Genomic DNA, 21,477 nt, shown 5'->3' with positions numbered 1-21,477 from the left:
GTCCGGTGCGTGGTATTTGTAACGTTGTATGTGATTGGACAAATATGGCCAATTGCCGCGAGGTTTCTTTCTCTATTAGTCACAAGGGCGTACATTTCCGGTGGAGACCAATGGACGTCTGAGTCCGAAAGTTTGGTAACAAACATAATCAAGGTCCATCCACCATGGCGAGTGGTGCAAGTAAAGTTGTTGTCTGTGACAATGGAACAGGAGTAAGTATGAAACCATTATCATATGCTATTTGGGCAAATTATGATCTTTATACCATAATTTAATGAAGCCGGAAAACCCGGAAGCGATGGATCTGTCACAAGATTCAAGAAATACTGTGGAGTTTTCATCCAGATCATTCAGCGTTTTTGACGCCAAAATCCATAAGTCAGTCTGTTGAAAATACATCACAAAATTAATCCTGCACATGCAATTCGGTTAATTGCTATCGTGGTGCAGCAGTATCGAGTCAAGATAAGTTTCCCAAACGACCCCACCCCCTTTTCCCCATTGATCAACTTGTTTCACTTCCTGATTACTTCAGTGCTTGTATCAGTGTTATCGTGTACAATTTTCCTCATCTTATCAGACTATCAGATTTTATGTGGTTTGTTTTCAATATGAATTTACAACACTAACAACAATGAATACCTCTTTTTCTAGGAATACCAAATTATCATTGATTTCTTCACTAAATACCTAGTTATCTATATGAGACAAGTTGTGTCAAAAGTTGAAAGTTTATGGGGTTCTTCCAAATAAGTGGAAAGAATTAAAACAGATACTCTTATGGGGATGTAAATTGTTACACTTATCATTCATTGTGAAATTTTAGAAAGTTATGTATCAACATTGTTTAGGCTTGGTCTGTCATCACCATAATCATGATAATATACTCCTGGTTTTCACTTAATGTTAAATGTGTACACCTGCAGCATTTTGAGCTCTCCTACCAGATTAACTGAGCTGACACACTCAATTACAACTGAAACAGTGTTATCATCATGTAAATGGTTATACACAACTAAATCTACACGTTCATTGTTTGAAGTTGAACATGAAAGTTATTGGGCCTGACAGCTCCAGATATACTTTGTATCTGTGTAAAGTACACACACAACCAAAATCACCATGAGCCAATTAGTTTTTGCCTGTGTTTGAATATACCGAATAGTTTCAATAACGCTTGTAATTAGTAATTACCCAACATAGCATTTTCAGCTTGCATTCCAATATTTCTTCACTTACTGATTTAATACAGGTATCAGACCATGCTCACATACATCTTTCCGAGGCAAGAGAGTTAACTGACTATAAAAGTCCAGTTTCCACCCTTGCCGAACTAGGCTGGAATTCCTGGGCTTGATCGTAGCGCCACCAGTGGTTATTATGAGTTATGTCTCTTCTGAGCCTCTCCTGTGGACCAATCCGATTCCATCACTTGCATTTGTTTCAACCAAAATGGCGGCGCCCAGTCAAGACGATGTCATCGATAATCAAGATCGATATTGTGATAAAACAGGTCTTACATTGCGAAGTGCATCAAATCACATGAGCACCTTGATTACAAACTTGAAAAGGTTTGGAAAATATCTGTTGCCAACAAGTTGGCAGTGCACATGCTTTGCAAATCCTGCAATCGACCGAAATCTGCACAAAAGTTTACGAACCGGATTTCGATTTCATTGCGAGATTTTGATTGGACTATGCATAGGCTCGTTAGTCCAGCCAAAATGTAACTCCATTATACCAGTCTAGTTCGGGAAGGGTAGAAACTGGACTTTTATAGTCAGTTAACTCTCTTGCCTCGGGAAGATGGCTCACATAATACACAAACCTTTCACATATTCTAGCTTATATAGAACTTTTGTCATGTTGCTGTGTGATCTTGAATACATCAAACCACAATATTTGTTGTGTAACTTAGAGTATTTGAATCAAGGAACCCTCGGAATCTCCTGTCCTTATTATTAGGGTTATGATGAGGAAGGACAAGTTTGGGTTAAACTCAAAAGTTACTGTTATAGACCAAAACATAAATGATACTTGTGCTTAATTTTCTTCATTTTGTTTGCAGTTTGTCAAGTGTGGATTTGCAGGTCAAAACTTCCCAGAGCACATATTTCCATCACTTGTTGGTAGACCGATCATTAGATCCACAGCAAAGATTGGTAACATTGAAGTCAAGGTTTGTAACATCCATAATATGATGATATAGTTTATGCATGAAGATGAAGGTACCAAGTTAAGCATTTGTACTGTCACATCGTTGGCATGTGGCTCTTATGCTTATGTGGTGTTGACATTTGGACAGGTTTTGTTTAGATATTGTAGAGTTGTTATTGGAATGTTTGAATTAAATGAAATTGCTACTTATACTACTCAAAAGAAGTGGGGCAGTCAGGTAGCCATGTGGTTAAAGCGTTCGCTCATCACGCTGCAGACCCGGGTTTGATTCCAGACAAGGGTACAATGTGTAAAGCCCATTTCTGGTGTCCCTTGCCTTGATATTGCTGGAATATAGCTAAAAGCGTCATAAAACCAAACTTCCTCACTCAAAAGAAGTTTAAAAACACCTGATTCTTTTATATTGCTATGGTTAATATCATAGCATGACAGATTAACTATAGTAATATGAAAGAATTGGGTGTTTGTTTGGAAAACAATACAATATACAAATAGACATTACTAAGTACCTCTGATATGTTAATGTAACAAATGTGTTATTCTGTACAATTTCACTGGAAAACACCGTTCAATTTATTTGGGGTTCACTGTTCCTTATTTCAAGGGATTCGTTTCATTAACAAGACTTTGTGATTATTTGGCTTTAATCCATTTTAAGATTAGTTTCTACATACCATCCCCATGGGGATGTGGCGTTGAATAGGTCCCCAGCAACCTTTGCTGGTTGCTGGTCACAAGAGGTGACTTTATAGATTGGGTGAACAGGCTTGTTGACCAGTTTGATGAGGTCATTCCAGACAGTGTGGATCGATGCGCACTGTATCAATCACTAGAACGTCTAGTACAGACTTGATTATTTACAGGCCGTCGTCATAAAGCTGAGATATTGCTGAGTGCGGCGATAAACAACACGCTCACGCATACTCGCCAAGCCTTTTGTGTCCCGGTTCATCTGACAATGCAAAATCAACTCACTTACAATGTGAATTGCATTGACTAAAAAGACATTTTTATTTTCATGACTTTTTCAGGATTTGATGGTAGGAGATGAAGCCAGTGCCTTGCGGTCGATGTTGGAGGTGAATTACCCCATGGAGAATGGTGTTGTTCGAAACTGGGATGATATGATTCATTTATATGACTATACCTTTGGTAAGGAGAAACTAAACCTGAACACCAAAGATTGTCGCATCTTGTTGACGGAACCTCCAATGAATCCAATGAAGAATAGAGAAAAAATGATAGAAGTAAGTGATTTAGCATGTTATGTTATTGTAAGGGATGCTGTAACAATGTGTTTTCTATGCAGTCGGCTTCTTTCAAAGATGTAAGCGTAATGGTTGCTATGTTGAAAAAGGGCCTGTATATTTGTGAACTTTTCAGAATGACTGAATATTACACTGTTTTCCCATTTTTGAAATGAAAAACTTCAGCATTGAGTTGGCTACTTTTTATTGGTTTCTTGGACTACTAGTTATCTTAAAATATAGCTTTGGCTCTTAAATTCTTAGTCATGTAATAGATTATCCTTGTTAATTAGTATATATATATATATACTGTATATTGCTGTGTATAAGGCGACCCCACGTATAAGACGACCCCCCTGTACACGCCTTAAAAATCAACCCAAAATCCTATACTCCGTGTATAAGGCGACCGGGAATGAAACACATCACAAGTCTGACTGATATAGAAGATTTAACGTGCGCTTTCCGACTGATGCGTATCAAAGCTGAAGCACATCACAAGTGCGCACACAAACCTTATATATGCAATAAAAATATTTTTATCTTGCCCTTTTTTTTTTCTACAATAATAGGTCGCGTGTGTAACTCCAGCACACGTCGCCATTTTGTGTTTACACGGTACGACACCAAATTGGTGCCCGTAAAATAAAATTCATTTATGAAGTAATAACATATAAGAGACAATGGTGAGTAATTTAATCGCCAATTAACTATGTTGTAACTAACTAGGCTTATGTTTGCTTCACATTCAGCGTGTTTATTCCACAATCACTTGTACACACCGTCTCCAACACTTGTTAATACAACTGTAAAAACAGCGGAAATTGATTTCAGCTTCACCGGTTATCACATGTTAGGTCACATGTGCAATATGCAAATGCTTACCGGTACTTCCGGCTCTCTGCTCATGGATGTTGATTGTTTTACCATGTCGGGTGGTTTGACAATCTGCATCGAGGCGAGGGTCATTTCAACTTTATTTGCAGAAATTATTAAACTTTATTCAAGGAAAAGAGATACAAATCATGTTTATGTATGGAAATAGTTATTGGAACAGTTATTTAGGACGAAATGCGAAGTTTTATTGTCAAATGCTGGGCTGGCTATCGGACGCCGGTTGACATCGCCAGTGGAAAAAAATGTGAGATCTTCGACTCCGTGTATAAGACGACCCCCCTTCTTAGCCCCCTCATTTTAGGTACGAAAAACTCGCCTTATACACAGCGATATACGGTATATATAGTTTTATTTGAGGACAGAAGAAAGAAAAATAGTCACAATAAGATTCACTGACACACAATTGTATTTGATCGTCCACCAACTTTTCTGTTGTAACATTCTTGGAATATCCCAAACTTGATAACCATGATTTATTTACATAGAGAATTAATTTTCGCTTCTTAGAAACACCTGATAGTTATGCATTAGACGATATGATGCCATGTGCTTTCTTTCTTCCTTAGTGTTAGGACCCAAACAACTGTGAATAAGACTTTGATGTTGTTTTCAGACAATGTTCGAGAGGTACCAGTTTCACAGCGTGCATATAGCAATCCAGGCTGTGTTGACACTGTATGCACAAGGTAAGTTCTTATTCCATTGCGTCTAAAGCGCCGCAATTCACTACGGTGACTTCCATCCCTTGGGCATGCCATAAACCCGTGATTGTGGGTTCGAATCCCAGTTTGCCCCCATTATGTTTCTATGTTTCTCATCACCATACCCGTGCTAATGGGTTTGACCAAAGAGGTAAACGTGTGAGACCTGAATTACTTCAGGCTTTCCTCCCAAATCCACCTGTCACATGCAGTGATATAGCTTGAATGCTGCTTAAGGCAGCATTAAACCCAACTGACTCCCTAACTCCCTCATATTCCACATTCTAACAAGACTTTAATAGGCATTTAGAGGTTGGAAGAACATAAAGACATGCAACTTTAACGAATGACAACTACTTTATTGTACGAAGGGCATTTCAGGGCAACTTCTTGTCCTTCATCAGGTGAATACTGAGTAGGCATATTGAATCAATATAGATATATCTATTCATGCTGATATATTTACCGTGAAGATGAGGGTTAGAATAGATCTTCAGCAGCCCATGCTTGCCATAAAAGACGACTATGCTTGTAAGAGGCAACTAACAGGATCGGGTGGTCAGGCCTGCTGACTTGGTTGATGCATATCTTTGTATCCCAAATGCGTAGATTGATGCTGATGTCAATCACTGGATGGTCTGCTCCAGACTCAATTATTTACAGTCCGCCTTCATATTGCAGACTGCTGCTGCGTTAAACAACAAACACAATCACACTAGGGATTTGCTCTTGCATTAATCATTTTCTACTGTGATACATGATTAATACTCTGCAAAGCCGTGTAAAATCCAGCTCCCTTGTTCTTTCATACGTTTCAGGGTTAAGTTTGATCTGTAGTGAGTCTCACCACTTTTTCAAACATGGACATTTTGCATAGGTTATATGCCCATGTTGGCAATATACTGTTGCCGGTGTTGGTTAAGGTTTGAATGTGATGAAAAAAAGACATTGGAGACTTAAAACCCTTGCCTGTAAGGATGACCTCTGTCGCTCAGGATATTCTCTGACTGCAGCAACCTCTAAGAAGTACTGAACAGGCCCCCTTGACATTATCCATTAAGGAAGAACATTCTCTGATTTGTTTAGATACGAATGAATGAATGATTTACTGAAACTTAGATTATATCCAACTTGTCACAGAGATATAAATTATGGATTGGAATGTCATGTTGTAGTTTAACTTCCTTGTACCATGTGTACATAAAACTGGTTGAAAAGGCAATTTGATATTACTAGGTTTTCGTTATTGATTCAGTCTGGATAGTCCTTGAATAGGAGACCACTTGAGAAGTGTTGTGACTGCAGGGCTCAATTTAGCTGTATAAAACATGCACTCAGTTATTCACCATGCTAACACCCAAGCTTAAAATCTACACATGTACTTTAGATATTTTTTATTTGATTTGTATCCTCATGTGGAATTAAAAACTTGTAAACACTGATCTGTCATCATGCTGACAGTTTAACACAATTGCCCTTTAATCAAAGAACAACTTCAGAATAGTTACATGTTCCATTGTGTGTGAAAGTCTTTCTTCCACGCATTATCAGGAGAAGTGACGACATTTTTCCTTAATGTACCATGTTAGGGCCTGTAAGGATGACATCTTTAGCTCAGGACATTCTCTGACTGCAGCAACCTCTAAGAAGTACTGAACAGGCACACACTCCATTATTTTTACATTGATGTTGGGAAGAAATTGACTGTGTCTTCTTTAGGCAACTATGCTTGTCGTAAGAGGCGACTAATGGGATTGGGTGGTCAGACTTGCTGATTTGGTTGATGCATGTCATCGTTCCCAAATGCGCAGATCGATGCTCATGATAGTAATCACTGGATTGTCTGGTCCAGACTTGATTATTTACGGACCGCCGTCATATTGCTGGAATATTGCTGAGTGCGGCGTTAAACAACAAACTGACCAACCAAATCAAATGGGGATTGGGTGTGAGGGGTACTTGGACAGGGAACAGCTTGGGCTGTCAGCTGTACCCTTGCACATTTGCTTTACAGTTTTTAGGGAGTGGTTCTGGTGTCCCCTGCCGTGATATTGCTGGAATATTGCTAAAGGCGGCGTAAAACGATATTCACTCACTCACTCACTTTTAGGGAGTGGTGGGGCGGTCGGGTAGCCTTGTGGTTAAAGCATTCGCTCGTTATGCCGAAGACCTGGGTTCGATTCCCGACATGGGTACAATGTGTGAAGCCCATTTCTCGTGTCCCCTGCCCTGATATTGCTGGAATATTGCTAAAAGCACTCATTTTAGGGAGTGGTTTGAAGCATAGTAGAGTCATCTTCATTTCAGAGAGTTTAATACCAGGGGATCTCATTTGAGACAAACACTAGTATTTCAACTTAACCAAAGACCTGTACAACAGTTACCTTATCTACAAAGCTAGTAGAAACTCTCCAGCTGTGAACCACCTCTTATGCATCAATACATGTACCAGTGAATCTGCCCTGATAATATTTCTCGGTCAGGACCATACCCATGTGTATGGGTTCCACCAATGTGGTAAATGTTTAGAACTGCATCACTTCAGGCTTACATCCCACATCAAGGCGACATGCTGTTATTCTGAAATATTGTTATAAGTAGCTTTAAACCCAAATCCCACTCACTCACAAGTTTCTTTACATAGTTTGACTTTATGGAGTGCTAAAGCCTGTGAGGATGACCTCTCGCTCAGTACAATCTCTGACTGCAGCAACCTCTAAGAAGTACTGAACAGGCACCTTGTCCTTGATGTTATTCTTTAAGGAAGAAAATTCTTTGACATGTTGGATATGTAAAAATTAATGATTTACGTCATGTTGTCTTTAACTTCCTTGTACATAAAACTGGGTGAAAAAGGCAATTTGATGTTTTAGTTCATGGTACTCAAATGATTGTGATGCTCTTTGCAAAGTAAAGCCCGTTTTATTACTATATAGATGTTGATTATCGATTAGATCGTCTTGACTGGTCATCGCCATTTTGTTTGAAGCAAATGCAAGTGATATGAGAGGTGGAATTTGATTGGTCAATAGGATGGGCCTTACTCATAACGATCAGGCACAAAATTCCAACATAGTTCGGCAAGGGTTGAAACTGGACTTTATAGTCAGTTAACACCCTTGCCATGGGAAGATGGGATTGTCCTTGAATATGGGACCACTTGAGCAATATCTTGGCTGTATCCTGGCATATTTTCTTCACAGTACGTTAGAGAGTGTTTTTGAAAAACTGTAGGTTACTCCATGGAGTGTGATCTTTCCTTCAAATCTTGTTCCTTTATGTATCATATTATGGCCTGTAAGGATGACACCTCGAGCTCAGGACAATTTCTGACTGCAGCAACCTCTAAGAAGTACTGAACAGGCACATACTTAAAGGAAGTAAAGTGAAAAAAATGATGGCAAATTCTTTTGCGAATTTTTCGTTTGGGGTATCCTTTCATTTGTTTTTTTGTTGTCTTTTTTATGCTATTTCTGGTTTTCAAATTTAATTTTGGTCAAGCTTTTGTGATTAAGTTTGCTCTAAAGTATGAAAATCTGTCAAGTTGTTATGTTGACTTTACTTGCACTTTGTTAGAGACTGTACCCTGGTTTGGGGGAATTGTGTGAGTGATGTTTCCTTACCTTGTATCGGTCATTCCAGGTTTGTTGACGGGTGTGGTGGTGGACTCTGGAGATGGTGTCACACACATCTGCCCCGTGTACGAGGGTTTCGCTCTTCCACATCTCACCAGGCGCTTGGACATCGCTGGGCGAGACATCACTAAATATCTCATCAAGGTTGGTGCAGTTTTTTATGTTTCAGCGTCATTAACCCTTAGCATGCCTAGTACTCGGTCTCATTTAACATACTTACGTAAAGACAAAATCTCAGATATAGGAAAATACAGCTTTGAAAAATAGCTTACTTTTGACAATATATTGTTTTTATCCCCAGTTTGCCTGTCACTGGCACTAACATAGCCCTGATCATGCTACATATTACATGCAGAGCTCCAGATAATTTTTTGAGCAATAGAGTTTTTACTCCATGGTTTCTATTTTAATTGGGTTATTAGATTTTTCATTGGGTAACCCAATTTTTTCACTCATCTATTCATCACTCTATTGGGTTTTTCCCAAAATAAGGGAGCATTTTAAGATTAAAAAAAAAATGAAATAATGTTTTAGATGTATATAACTGTTCTTAATATATAGGCTTGACTCGGAAAGTAAATGAGCTCGTAATTGTGTTTTGGAAATTAGCTCCTTTGTACGTATCCTGAAAAAGCTTCATTGGGTATTTACGCGAGCTGTTTTTATACATTTGAGTTTTTCATTTAATGCATGCATTTCTGAATGCAAGTTAATTTAATGTAGTTGGATTTTGAATATTTTTGGGGGGTATTTTGCGCAAATACGCTGCTATTCTGTAGCTCTGTACATGAACAAAGTATTGCATGGAAATCTCTGTTAGAATGGGTCCTCTTTTCTTGTCTTAAGAGGTGACTAAATGAATCATAATTGTTGCTCATTATGTCAATACCAGTATTTCACAGGGACTTATCTAGACCTGCTTAGAAACTGATATTCACCAGCAAATCTGAAGTAAATGTCTGTAAAAATGTCCATAGTCATGTTATACGTAACCAATAACTTAAACATGTTAAACCAAGTTTATGGCTTTGTAAATAAAACCTGTATTTCTCTGATAACAGGACCAATAAAGTAGAAGAGGATTTAATGCTTAGTTTTATGTTATTCCATTGAATGCAATCTCAAAAAATATTGTTAAAATAGGCCAACCTCTGAATTAAGGAAATTTGAACTTTATAAACTCCAAATTTTGAACAAGATGTTTCTTTCTCCCAATTTGCCTGCTAGGAGCACTTAGTTTACAATATTTGATAAATCCCTGTTATAGATTATTTACAAGCTGGTGTCATATTGCTGATTGTTGTGTTAGACAAGAAACACAACTTGAGGATACAGAGATGCTCGTTGCTCTAGTATTGGGTCATGTGTTTCAGCTGCTGCTGCTGCGAGGGTATGCCTTCAACCATTCCGCTGACTTTGAAACAGTACGAATGATGAAGGAACAGCTATGCTATGTTGCCTATGATATAGAACAAGAACAAAAACTTGCCTTAGAAACAACAGTCCTAGTAGAACCATATGAGGTAAGACTTGCTTGGATTGTTTTGTTTGTTTGTGGTCTTGGTGATAATAAACAGTGTTTGAAATTAAGGGGATCTGGGGTCCTTGAGGTTTGCTGCTAAAGTATAACAATCTGGGGACTCCCTAAATCTTTATATACTACTAAAAAAGAGTAAAGGATCATTTCCATATTACTTTATTATACCCCCTACAAAATGTCAGGGGTATATAGTTATACAAAGGTTCCGTCCGTCCGAAAACTTTGTCCTCGCGATTTCTCTTAAACTATTCAGTGGATACATCTCAAACTTAGTACATATAATCTGTGTCATATGGAGGGGTGCAGTCAAAAGTAAAATTGTTTTTATTAATTTTCCATTTTTTTAATGAATTTTTCAAACCCTAACCCTATCCTAGCTATTTAATTTGAAACAACTGACACACACTAGGCGGGTCGGGGGTATTAGTGAGCCACGCTCACTTTTTTTCTTGTTTAATCTGTCATGCCATGACAGATTAACTATAGTCAAATGAAAAATTGGGTGTTTTGTAACTTCTTTTGAGTATTATATTTCAGTATTGTGTTTATAACATGTATAACAGGACCCTTGCTTGATATTTAACACTGCTAAGGATTAAGTATTTGGGTTCCAGGTTAACCTGCTTGGTGTCAACAGGCAGGCCACATGTTGCACAGTTTCATTATGTCATAGCATTGTTCACCTCTCAAGCCCAGCTTTAGTTGGGAGAGGTCATGTCCTTATTTGGAACAAAACTCAGTGATTGAAGAAGTTATGAATAGAAATGTTATTTAGATAAATGTACATGCCAAAATTCAGTCAGTTTTGACGATGCCAATATACATTATTTTTCGGCCCATGGAGCTTACAGCATGTCCATTTAAATTTGTTGGTCACCTGACTGAAAGTGCCGATTTGTGCATCCATGTATGAGTTGCGTGTGTAAGGGATGCAGGAAGTCGTGTCTGGCGAGACCTTGGTGTAGCAGTAACAGGGAAGTGAAGACCTCGTTTGCTTTCACTGTACCCAGTGGAGCATGAGGAAATATGTATAATGTATGTCTGTCAACAGCTGTTTAGGTTTAGGTTCGAGGGACTAGGCTTCTGTACTTCCGTTAGTTGATGTTTCACGATGATAGCAGGGCCTCGTTACAGCCTCAGTCAAAGGATGCAGGAAGTAAATTGCCTGATTTTCCTGTTGCAAAAGCACAGTGTGTGTGTGTGTGTGTGTGTGTGTGTGTGTGTGTGTGTGTGTGTGTGTGTGTGTGTGTGTGTGAGAGTGAGTGAGTGAGTGAGTGAGTGAGTGAGTGAGTGAGTGAGTGTGTGTGTGTGTGTGTGTGTGTGTGTGTGTGTGTGTGTGTGTGTGTGTGTAAGTGTTACCTAAAATGGGTGGTGAAAAAAATATACAGTCCTAAAAACAATTCTTTTCTCCCCCCCCCCCCTTTTCAAATAATAAATAACCACTCCCCTAGCTTAGTATGTCCTTAAGAACTATTGGGAATTGTCTCTTGTCCTCTTTTACAGAAGATTGTACATGTTATTACATGGACCATCATCAGATTAGCTGACTCGATCAAACATTTTCCTAAACTAGTGGCTGAAGTTGCAGACTGGGTCATACAATATTGTTTTAAGCTTCTTTTGAAAAGCTGTTAATGAGTCTGAATGTTTTGCATCGGTAATCTGGTCATCCCAGCGTTTTCTGCCCCTGCTTAGTCAAGGAGTAACTCTGCATGACAGGTATTAAATTCTGTTGTGTGTTTAGCCTGTAAGGATGACCTCTGTCGCTCAGGACATTCTATGACTGCAGCAACCTCTAAGAAGTACTGAACAGGCACTCTTGACTTTGTCCTTTAAGGAAGAAAAATTCTGTTTCACTTGTTAGGATATGTAAAGAAATGTTTTATGAATACTTGGGATATTTCAATCTTGTCACTAAAATCAAAATAATGGATTTTGTATTTAACTTCCTTGCACTTAAAAACTGGTTGAAAAAGGCAATTGGATGAGTTTTAGTTGTTGATTGTGTATGGAGAGTCCTTGAATAGGGGACCACTTGAGAAATGTCTTGGCTGTATCCTGGCATATTTCTTTTACAAAACGCTAAGGTAGTGTTTTGAAGTACTGTAGATTACTGTAGGAGTTGGATCTTTCTTCCAGAGGTACCATCATATGTATCACTGCTAAACACCATTCCCTTATTCACCATGCTATCTCTCTCAAGGTTAAAACATACACAAGTCCTTAAGATATTTTTTATTCCGTTGGTACCCCCACATGTTGAATGAAATATTTTTAGGCTGTGTCATCATGCTAACAGTATTGAACATTTGCCCTTCAACCAAAGACAAACATCAGTTTACGTTCAATTACCATGGGACAAGTTTCATTTTTCTGATTTTAAGTCAGCTAGTGAAGATCAGGGTTAGAATAGGCCTTCAGCAACCAACGCTTGCTGTAAAAGGCGACCTTGCTTGTCATAATAGGCAACTAACGGGATCGGATGGTCAGGCTCACTGACTTGGTTGAGGCATGTCATTGTGTATATCCCAATTAAGTAATGTCAGTCACTGGATTGTCTAGTCCAGACTCTATTATTTACAGCTTGCCATCATTTAGCTGGAATATTGTTGAGTGCAGCGTTAAACAAACGAACAGATTGTAAGTCTTTCTCCTATATGTTGTTCCTAGACATTCCCTATTAGTTGGCCTGTAAGGATGACCTCTGTCGCTCAGTACAATCTCTGACTGCAGCAACCTCTAAGAAGTACTGAACAGGCACATAGTCCTTGACAGTATCCATTAAGGGAAGAAATTTCATATTGGTTGTTTGACAATTAAAATAAGTGACTGCGTATTGCATGGATAGAAAGGTTTTCAATATTAAGCATGAAACTTTAGTGATCCTTGTCATGGCCCTAATGTTTAAAGTCAAAGACTTGATTCAACAAAATGATCTTAGCGCTATGACTGCTGTAAGTCTGTTAAAGTAAGGGAGTTACGATCATCTTAGCGCTGTGACTGCTGTAAGTCTATGTTAAAGTAAGGGAGTTACCATCATCTTAGTGCCATGACTGCTGTAAGTCTATGTTAAAGTAAGGGAGTTACCATCATCTTAGTGCCATGACTGCTGTAAGTCTATGTTAAAGTAAGGGAGTTACCATCATCTTAGTGCCATGACTGCTGTAAGTCTATGTTAAAGTAAGGGAGTTACGATCATCTTAGCGCTATGACTGCTGTAAGTCTATGTTAAAGTAAGAGAGTTACGATCATCTTAGCGCTATGACTGCTGTAAGTCTATGTTAAAGTAAGGGAGTTACGATCATCTTAGCGGTATGACTGCTGTAAGTCTATGTTAAAGTAAGAGAGTTATGATCATCTTAGTGCTAAAATTGCATTGTGGAACTAGAACCACGTTTCCCCTTAATGTATTCGACGTTATAAGCGCCCAGGGTGCTCTCAAAACTAGGGGACCCTTATAAGAATATAATTTTCGTGAGAGAAAAAACAGAGTTGAAAGAGCGTAAATTTCGTGGTTTATGCTAACAGCCTGAAATGATACAAAAGAAATGTTATGTTTTTTCAGGAAATTAATTGCCCATAATTAAGGGTGCATATTACACATGAGTGCGTATTATACACGAATAAATAAGTCTTGTGTACATTGATCAATCAGAAGGGGTCTCATTGGGATTGTTCACTTACTATTCAATATATTAGCAAATATGGGCGCTTATTTGAGTGGGGCGGTTATTACGTCGAATACGGTAATTTTAAACACTGCTTCAATCCTTGAATTTAGCCACTAGAATGAATCCTGAGCGAAGTAAAATTCTGTTCTGTCTAGTAAGCTCAGCTAATAAGTCGACATGATAACACTAAAATGTATTTAGAATAATCCTATGGACCAAGTTGCTGATAGTAGACTCAAACGTTTTTTGGCACAGACTGTTGCTTTAACAGCTGAAGTTGTGTTCTTCAGCTACCTGATGGTCGAATAATTAAAGTGGGAGGAGAGAGGTTTGGAGCTGCTGAAGCGTTGTTCCAGCCCCACTTGATCAACGTGGAGAACGTGGGTGTAGCTGAGTTACTCTTCAACACCATCAATGCAGCAGACATTGACACACGCCCCGAGTTCTACAAACACATCGTCCTCTCCGGAGGATCCACTATGTACCCAGGTCTTCCAAGTCGACTCGAGAGAGAAATCAAACAGCTGTACTTGGAGAGGGTTCTTAAAGGAGATGTAGACAAGTTATCCGTAAGTTGAAGAAGAGTGGTGTTGGGGTGTCACAAAATGCCTACCTAACATAATGATGCATTTCAACAGTTGTGTGTTGAACTTACATGTTTGGTAAATTTTGCCGCATTCTTATTGTCTGATGTAATCAGATTTATCATTTTGTTCTTTGGCAGGTTGAAACGTTATGCTAACACAAGTAGTAATATGGCTTTTGCAAGACTTTGTAAATATTAAATGTTGCTGTTTTCAATCATGAATTTATACTTGAGTAGGCTTGTCATGAATCATATTGTCAGTTGTACATTTGTGATGCATAGATGTTTTGAGTAAAAATGTATATAAGTTTGTTTTTAGTACATCTTAAGATTATTGATTCATCTGTAGTGGGCAAAATATGTTAAAACTGGACATTTATGGTGTGGAAAACATCATATATCAGGAAATGTTTCTAAAGTATGCAGATTCATAAAAAGGTATATGGGAATCACAGATTCTCTCATGATTGATGGGGGCGTGGTTAACGCTGCTCAGGTGACAGTGTGAGAAAGTTTAACTTTTCATTTCCAGAAATTCAAGATCAGGATAGAAGATCCGCCCCGGAGGAAGCACATGGTATTCTTGGGAGGCTCGGTTCTGGCCGACATCATGCGGGATAAGAACGACTTCTGGTTATCTAGGCAGGAATATGAAGAACAGGGACTCAAGGTGCTTGATAAACTTCTCAAACCGACGAAGAGTTAGCTCCCTTTGACCACATCACAAACAGTAGACCAACTTGTATTTTCCTCCACTGTCAACCTTGAGTAACGTCAGCGTACGTTGATTTAAGTCTCATTTCTTCAGTCTTATTAGCTGCATTTACCATTAAGCTTGGGCACTGTATCCTAATTGAAGTAACAAAACACTATTGAAATGAACAAAATGAATCCAATCCAATTTCCTATTGAAGCTACCCGCTTTTTATTCTGCAATGTTTGATTAATTTAATTCATGCCGGTTTCTTGTTTTGTTAGCTTCTGCAACAATTCAATAATGTATCAGTGAGGTTTGGATGGATTTGACACCAATGAACAAAGGCTAGTGATATCAATGGTGTCTAAGACTAGGATTTGCCATTATTTAAAATGCTATGATTCTGTGCTTAAGTGATTCGACATGATTATGTTGCTTGTGCACAAACTAACAAGTTTTGTATAATCAATACAAAAGTGCTGTATGTGTTTTGTCCATAAGAATATATTTTTATTACCTAAAGTGTATAGACTTCATTTATCATTTAGTTAATGTTGAACTTATTTTTTCTGTACAGTATGCGTCTGGTATGTTATTTTGTTATGGAAGTTGTTTGGTCTTGAATCCAGTTCAATACTGCCGGAGATAACTGATTATGCTGCGCAGGCGCAAAGTCAAAAGTCCCTCAAATTATCAACTACTTTGGCCTTATATCAGTTTATATGAATTGTGACTATTCAATACTTCATCTTTTGAGTTATTAATCATGGGATAGATGAATATTATGGAGAAACAGCCTTGGTATTGAAGGTGTTCACTACAAATATTTAATTGAGATTGAGCTCATTCAACTAGTGGTTTGAAAAAAATGACTTTCATAGCAAATGCTTAATTTCCTGGTTAGAACAAGAAAGAAAAGACCAAGAATTGCGTGGTTCAACGCAATCCTCGATTAACTTGATATGTATGAGCGTAACAGTTTGATGTGAAGAGTTGCATCTTTTAGGTGCACCAGAATCCATGATTGTGGGTTTGAATCCCAGATTCAACCCGATTATATTTCTTGGTTTGTCAGCACCATACTCGTGCTGGTGGGTTCCTCCTACATCAAGCTGATATGCCATGATACTCTGAAATACTGTCCAAAGTGTCGTTAATAAAACTCACTCATTCCATTCAAGGCCAGTGGGGGTAGCTCGGTAGTTGGTGTGTTTGCTATGTTTGCAAAACCCTGGGTTCAGATCTTGGTATTAATACAAAGTGGGAAAGAAATTCATTGTGTCCATCTGCCTACATCTTGGGTCAGTAATGAATGTGTCATGTTATGGGTGTGCTATCATGACATCAGGTAGTGATACGAAACGATTCATATGTAATACCAAAATGTGGTGGAGTGTACCCTGAAAAGTATGTATATACAGGGGGTCTCAAGTAAAAAGAAGAAACTCAAAGATGTTTAGATTGTCTCTGGCCGTTCCCATTGACGGTGGAATCCAGCAAATATAAATTCATTACTTCACAACCTACTATCGAGGTAACTATTGTATTGTGGGTATCATTGCTTCGCGATTCACTAAAGTATATTGCCCTGTGTCTTATGCCATACAAAAAGGAATATACGGTAAAACATGATTTGTGAAGTAATAAACAAAGGTCTTAAGCCATCAGTGGTATATTTGTATATAGGTTACATTTGGTTGGGTCGTTAATCCCCTATAATAAGTATTTTGATATGGCATCACATTGTGAACTGGGTATCGAGATATGTATCACTTTGTGAGCTTGGTATCAAGATAAGAGGCACGGGTGGCCCAGTCGTCTAAGGGGCCACGATTCGCTGTGCAGAGTTGTGTCCCTTGGGCATGCCAGCAACCTATGATTGTGGGTTCGAATCCCGGTTCACCCCAATTATGTTTCTAGGTTTGTCAGCACCATACCTGAGCTGTGGGTTTCACCGAAGTGGTAAATGTCTGAGACCTGCATCACTTCTGGCTTTCCTCCCACATTAAGCTGACACGCTGCGATATATCTGGAATACTGTTAAAAGCGGCGTTAAACACAACACTCTCACTCACACACTGGTATCAAAATCTGTATCACATTGTGAACTTAGTATCAAGATCTGTTTCACATTGTGAACTTGGTTATCAAGATATGTATCACATTGTGAACTTGGTTATCAAGATATGTATCACATTGTGAACTTGGTATCAAGATATGTATCACATTGCAACAAAGTGTTACGTTGCAGCCCTAAACATCCAGTGTATCATATATCCATTCTGTTGTTTATAAGCACCATGGACCCATTTTGTCTCCAGATGTTTTCCTGAGTATTCAACGAAGGGATATCCTTATAATATAAGGCATTCTCATTTGTACAGAAGGCTGCACACAAAATGAGCCAAGTATTGCTGCTTGTTTCATTTGTTGATTTTAGCGTCATGTCATTCTAACTGCACTCAAAGTAGGGATATGATGGCGAAGGGATCCATGGTATTTATTAATATAGAATGGAGATGCAATACCCAGGATAATCAAGGCTGCAAACACTTCATCCCTACTACAATGTTGCTATTTTGCGAAAAGAGGCCAAACCTACTCACTCACTCATCCAATAGGAAATTGCTATGCAGAAAGTCTCAATCATGCTTCTCTCCAGTATTTGACGATTCAAAACCAGTTTACCAAGATATTGATGAAAGTACTACAACTGGGAAACAGTGGTCGTGAATGTGTTGACGTTGCCTCGATGATTCCTTCAGATTGTACATAGAACTGATCCTATACATCATTCAGGGATCAATTTTATATACTTTGTGCTACATGCCAATATGTAGTATCCTGTCACATATGTACCATACATTGAATATGCAATAAAACATTTAATCTTTCATTTCTTGTTTTTCTTTTTTTCTGTCTTGGCACCTGATTTTTGTACAACAGGTCAATTAAATGTGATCGCTATTTCTAGATCATTTGTGAAGTGTTGATTAATTTGCATTTGAACTGAAACTAGTATTTCTTGAGTTATTTATATGCAATTATATTTCCTCAATCTCACTCTCGGGGGTGGTCGGTTGGGTAGCCTAGTGGTTGAAGCGTTCGCTTGTCATGCCGAAGACCTGGGTTCGATTTCCGACATGGGTACAATGTGTGAAGCCCATTTCTGGTGTCCCCCAGCCATGATATTGCTGGAATATTGCTAAAAGCGGCGAAAAACCATACTCACTCCATCTCACACACACTTATGGCAGATGTAAGAGACTCCATATTTGAGGATTTTGGGGGATTTTTCTTGACATGATTGGATGATGTTGAGGGTGAAGGTCACTCAGTATGAACAAGATAATTCAGACTGGTACCGCTTCTTTGGTCAAGTGGATAGAACATCTGCCAGGAGAGCAGAGGTAGTGGTTCGATCCCCTGGCAGTGTCAAACCAAAAGATGTTAAAAGATGGTACTTGTTGCCCTGCCTAGCCCTTGGCATTAGGGAATAAAACAAGGACTGGGAGGCTAGGCATTAGTATACTGTGTCTGAGTGGTGTATCCATGTTAAACTGTGGCTTGGGATCTGTGGTATAGCACTGTAGTCCGGACTAGTTCAAACCGCCACACACACATACGCACGCACATCGCTAAACATTTATGTGCAATAATCTTGGACACAATGTTAACCCCATTCACCTCGCCTACAAAAACAGTCAGTGTCTGTTAAAGTAACTCCATGATTGTGAGCTTCTAAACATGAATAGAGCCAGGATCCAGTGATAATCCGGCAAGATTATCCCTGATCATGATGAACTTGATTTGTCAGCACAGTACCCACGTGTTTCACGAAGTTGCTAACATGTCTTCGACTTGCATCACTCTGGACTCATCTAAACTGCTGTTCAAAGCATTCTCAAAGTCACCTATCTCCCTCAACATTTTAGGAAATAAGTCTATTCTTTATTATTTGTAAAGAATTGTGATAAATAAAACGCAATATGTATATGGAGAAAATATAGGTAAGAGCTTGAAGGTTGTATGCATGTTTATGTGTGTGTGCCTGCGGTCCTCCGCATGCATAGATTAGGTTCCACACTAGTGAGTGAGTATGGTTTTACGCCGCTTTTAGCAATATTCGAGCAATATCACAGCGGGGGACACCAGAAATGGGCTCCACACATTGTACCCGTGTCGGGAATCGAACCTGGGTCTTCAGCGAACGCTTTAACCACTAGGCTACCCGACCGCCCCGGTTCCACACTAGCATGAAGGGCATCAATAATAGAGAACATCTATTAAAGGTTGTCTTTCTGTAATAACAGCAAGGATATGCCATGTTGCAAGTGTCAGTTTGGTAGCCTTGTTATGTCTCTTGCACGCACGCACGTGAAGGGATGGGAGACATTGTTTTTGGCTCGGTTCCTCTTTACTCAGGCGTGAACCACCTGATTTGATCCATAACTTGAAGCCGTTCATGTTTTTCAACGAAACTTCACATATACATTCTTCATCAGTTTAACTGGTGCCTTTTGTTATTTAAAAGTTTTTCAAAATTATATTTTTTTCTGTTATCCATGGAAACAATTTAGACTTTGTCTCAAACAAGGGAAGGGTTTGTTTGAGTATGAAATTGCTGATATTACCAACATGAGAACTAGGTGTTGACCAATCTTTATGTTCTTGGCATATTATCGCTGATGTATTGGCCAGTTTGTATGTTCCTGGCATATTACCGGGTATCACTGATATTGCCAACATTGGTACTATGTATTGGCCAGTTTGTATGTTCTTGGCATATTACCGGGTTTCACTGATATTGCCAACATTGGTACTATGTATTGGCCAGTTTGTATGTTCTTGGCATATTACCGGGTTTCACTGATATTGCCAACATTGGTACTATGTATTGGCCAGTTTGTATGTTCTTGGCATATTACCGGGTTTCACTGATATTGCCAACATTGGTACTATGTATTGGCCAGTTTGTATGTTCCTAGCATATTACTGGGTTTCACTGATATTGCCAACATTGGTACTATGTATTGGCCAGTTTGTATGTTCTTGGCATATTACCGGGTATCACTGATATTGCCAACATTGGTACTATGTATTGGCCAGTTTGTATGTTCTTGGCATATTACCGGGTTTCACTGATATTGCCAACATTGGTACTATGTATTGGCCAGTTTGTATGTTCCTAGCATATTACTGGGTTTCACTGATATTGCCAACATTGGTACTATGTATTGGCCAGTTTGTATGTTCTTGGCATATTACCGGGTATCACTGATATTGCCAACATTGGTACTATGTATTGGCCAGTTTGTACGTTTCTCACTCACCCTGATGATCGATAGGAAGTTGATTTCATTCTCTCCACAGATCCATGTTTTTTTTTATTCAGTTGACAGACAACAAAATCCAATGTAACTTTAATAACTTTATTTCTACATTTCTGCAAGTGTCAGTTTGGAGCTGATCACTTGTAGAGACCAAATACATGATGTCTCCCAGAGAATGGTGCTTCATAAACAGGAATCAACATCAGCAAATGCCAACAGGGCATTAACCCCTGCAAAGTCAACATCAGCAAATGTCAACAGGGCATTAACCCCTGCAAAGTCAACATCAGCAAATGTCAAAAGAAGTTAACCCCTGAACAGCTAACATCAGCGAATGTTGTGGGTTTCGCCCTTCGTATCTGTACAAGTTCCAACAGATGTTGGATGTAATTTCCTATAAGTTCTACAGTATACACAGCTGCAGATTGACATAGATCCAGAACATACTGGCAGCACAAGCATTCGGCTAAAATATAGGATAAATAGACAATGATCGTATGTAATATACACGTGGTATGTACCACACACAGCTGGGTAGCACTCTGGTTCGTCTCCAATCAGAGACTGGGTTATTTATTTGGCACGGGTTCTCTCCCTTGTTTTGCAACTCGAGCTCAAGGAGAATGAAATAACAAGTGGCACTTTCCCCTTGGTAAATACAGGTGAACGGGTGTGTTGTAACAATACTTCTCTTGGTCAATATTGGAGGAAAACACCAGAACCAAATGTCAAAAAATATTTCAAACTTCTATCCGAGATGCATCCACTGTCGATACAGTTTCTACAATCTTGCTAATAATGTTTTGTTACGATGGAACAAAATGACAACAGGTGACATATTTAAGGGGACCAATTTGTCCTGCTGTTACAAACCAAATGGGACCCGATTCTCAGAAGTTATCGACTGTTCTTGCAATATTGAAACCATCGCCCAAAGAACAACTTGAAACCAACTAAAAAAACAAATTATGGTATTTGTATAGATAGTATAA

At 38.8% G+C, this 21,477-nt stretch overlaps 1 protein-coding gene across 1 annotated transcript; it reads left to right on the top strand.

Annotated features, from left to right (window-relative positions):
* The first annotated feature begins 63 nt into the window (after nucleotides 1–63).
* Nucleotides 64–18,046, top strand: LOC124116156 (actin-related protein 2-B). Its single transcript, XM_046477389.2, has 8 exons — nucleotides 64–212; nucleotides 2,069–2,179; nucleotides 3,210–3,425; nucleotides 4,936–5,008; nucleotides 8,666–8,802; nucleotides 10,032–10,181; nucleotides 14,160–14,438; nucleotides 14,988–18,046. Exons 1-8 carry the CDS (start codon nucleotides 165–167, stop codon nucleotides 15,159–15,161), a joined length of 1,188 nt encoding a protein of 395 aa, XP_046333345.1. The 5' UTR covers nucleotides 64–164; the 3' UTR covers nucleotides 15,162–18,046.
* Nucleotides 18,047–21,477: the final 3,431 nt, after the last annotated feature.

The sequence above is a fragment of the Haliotis rufescens genome, unplaced genomic scaffold (assembly GCF_023055435.1).
Source record: "Haliotis rufescens isolate VD_foot unplaced genomic scaffold, xgHalRufe1.0.p SCAF_3, whole genome shotgun sequence".
Lineage (NCBI taxonomy): Eukaryota > Metazoa > Mollusca > Gastropoda > Lepetellida > Haliotidae > Haliotis > Haliotis rufescens.
This window is presented reverse-complemented; position numbering and strand designations above follow the sequence as displayed.

What these genes read in the sequence shown, in the direction of transcription:
- LOC124116156 (XM_046477389.2), top strand. Translation starts at nt 165, where the DNA reads ATGGCGAGTGGTGCAAGTAAAGTTGTTGTCTGTGACAATGGAACAGGA. An exon ending in GTTGACACTGTATGCACAAG is followed by an intron (nt 5,009 to 8,665) that starts GTAAGTTCTTAT and finishes CGGTCATTCCAG; the next exon opens with GTTTGTTGACGGGTGTGGTG. An exon ending in TCACTAAATATCTCATCAAG is followed by an intron (nt 8,803 to 10,031) that starts GTTGGTGCAGTT and finishes CATGTGTTTCAG; the next exon opens with CTGCTGCTGCTGCGAGGGTA.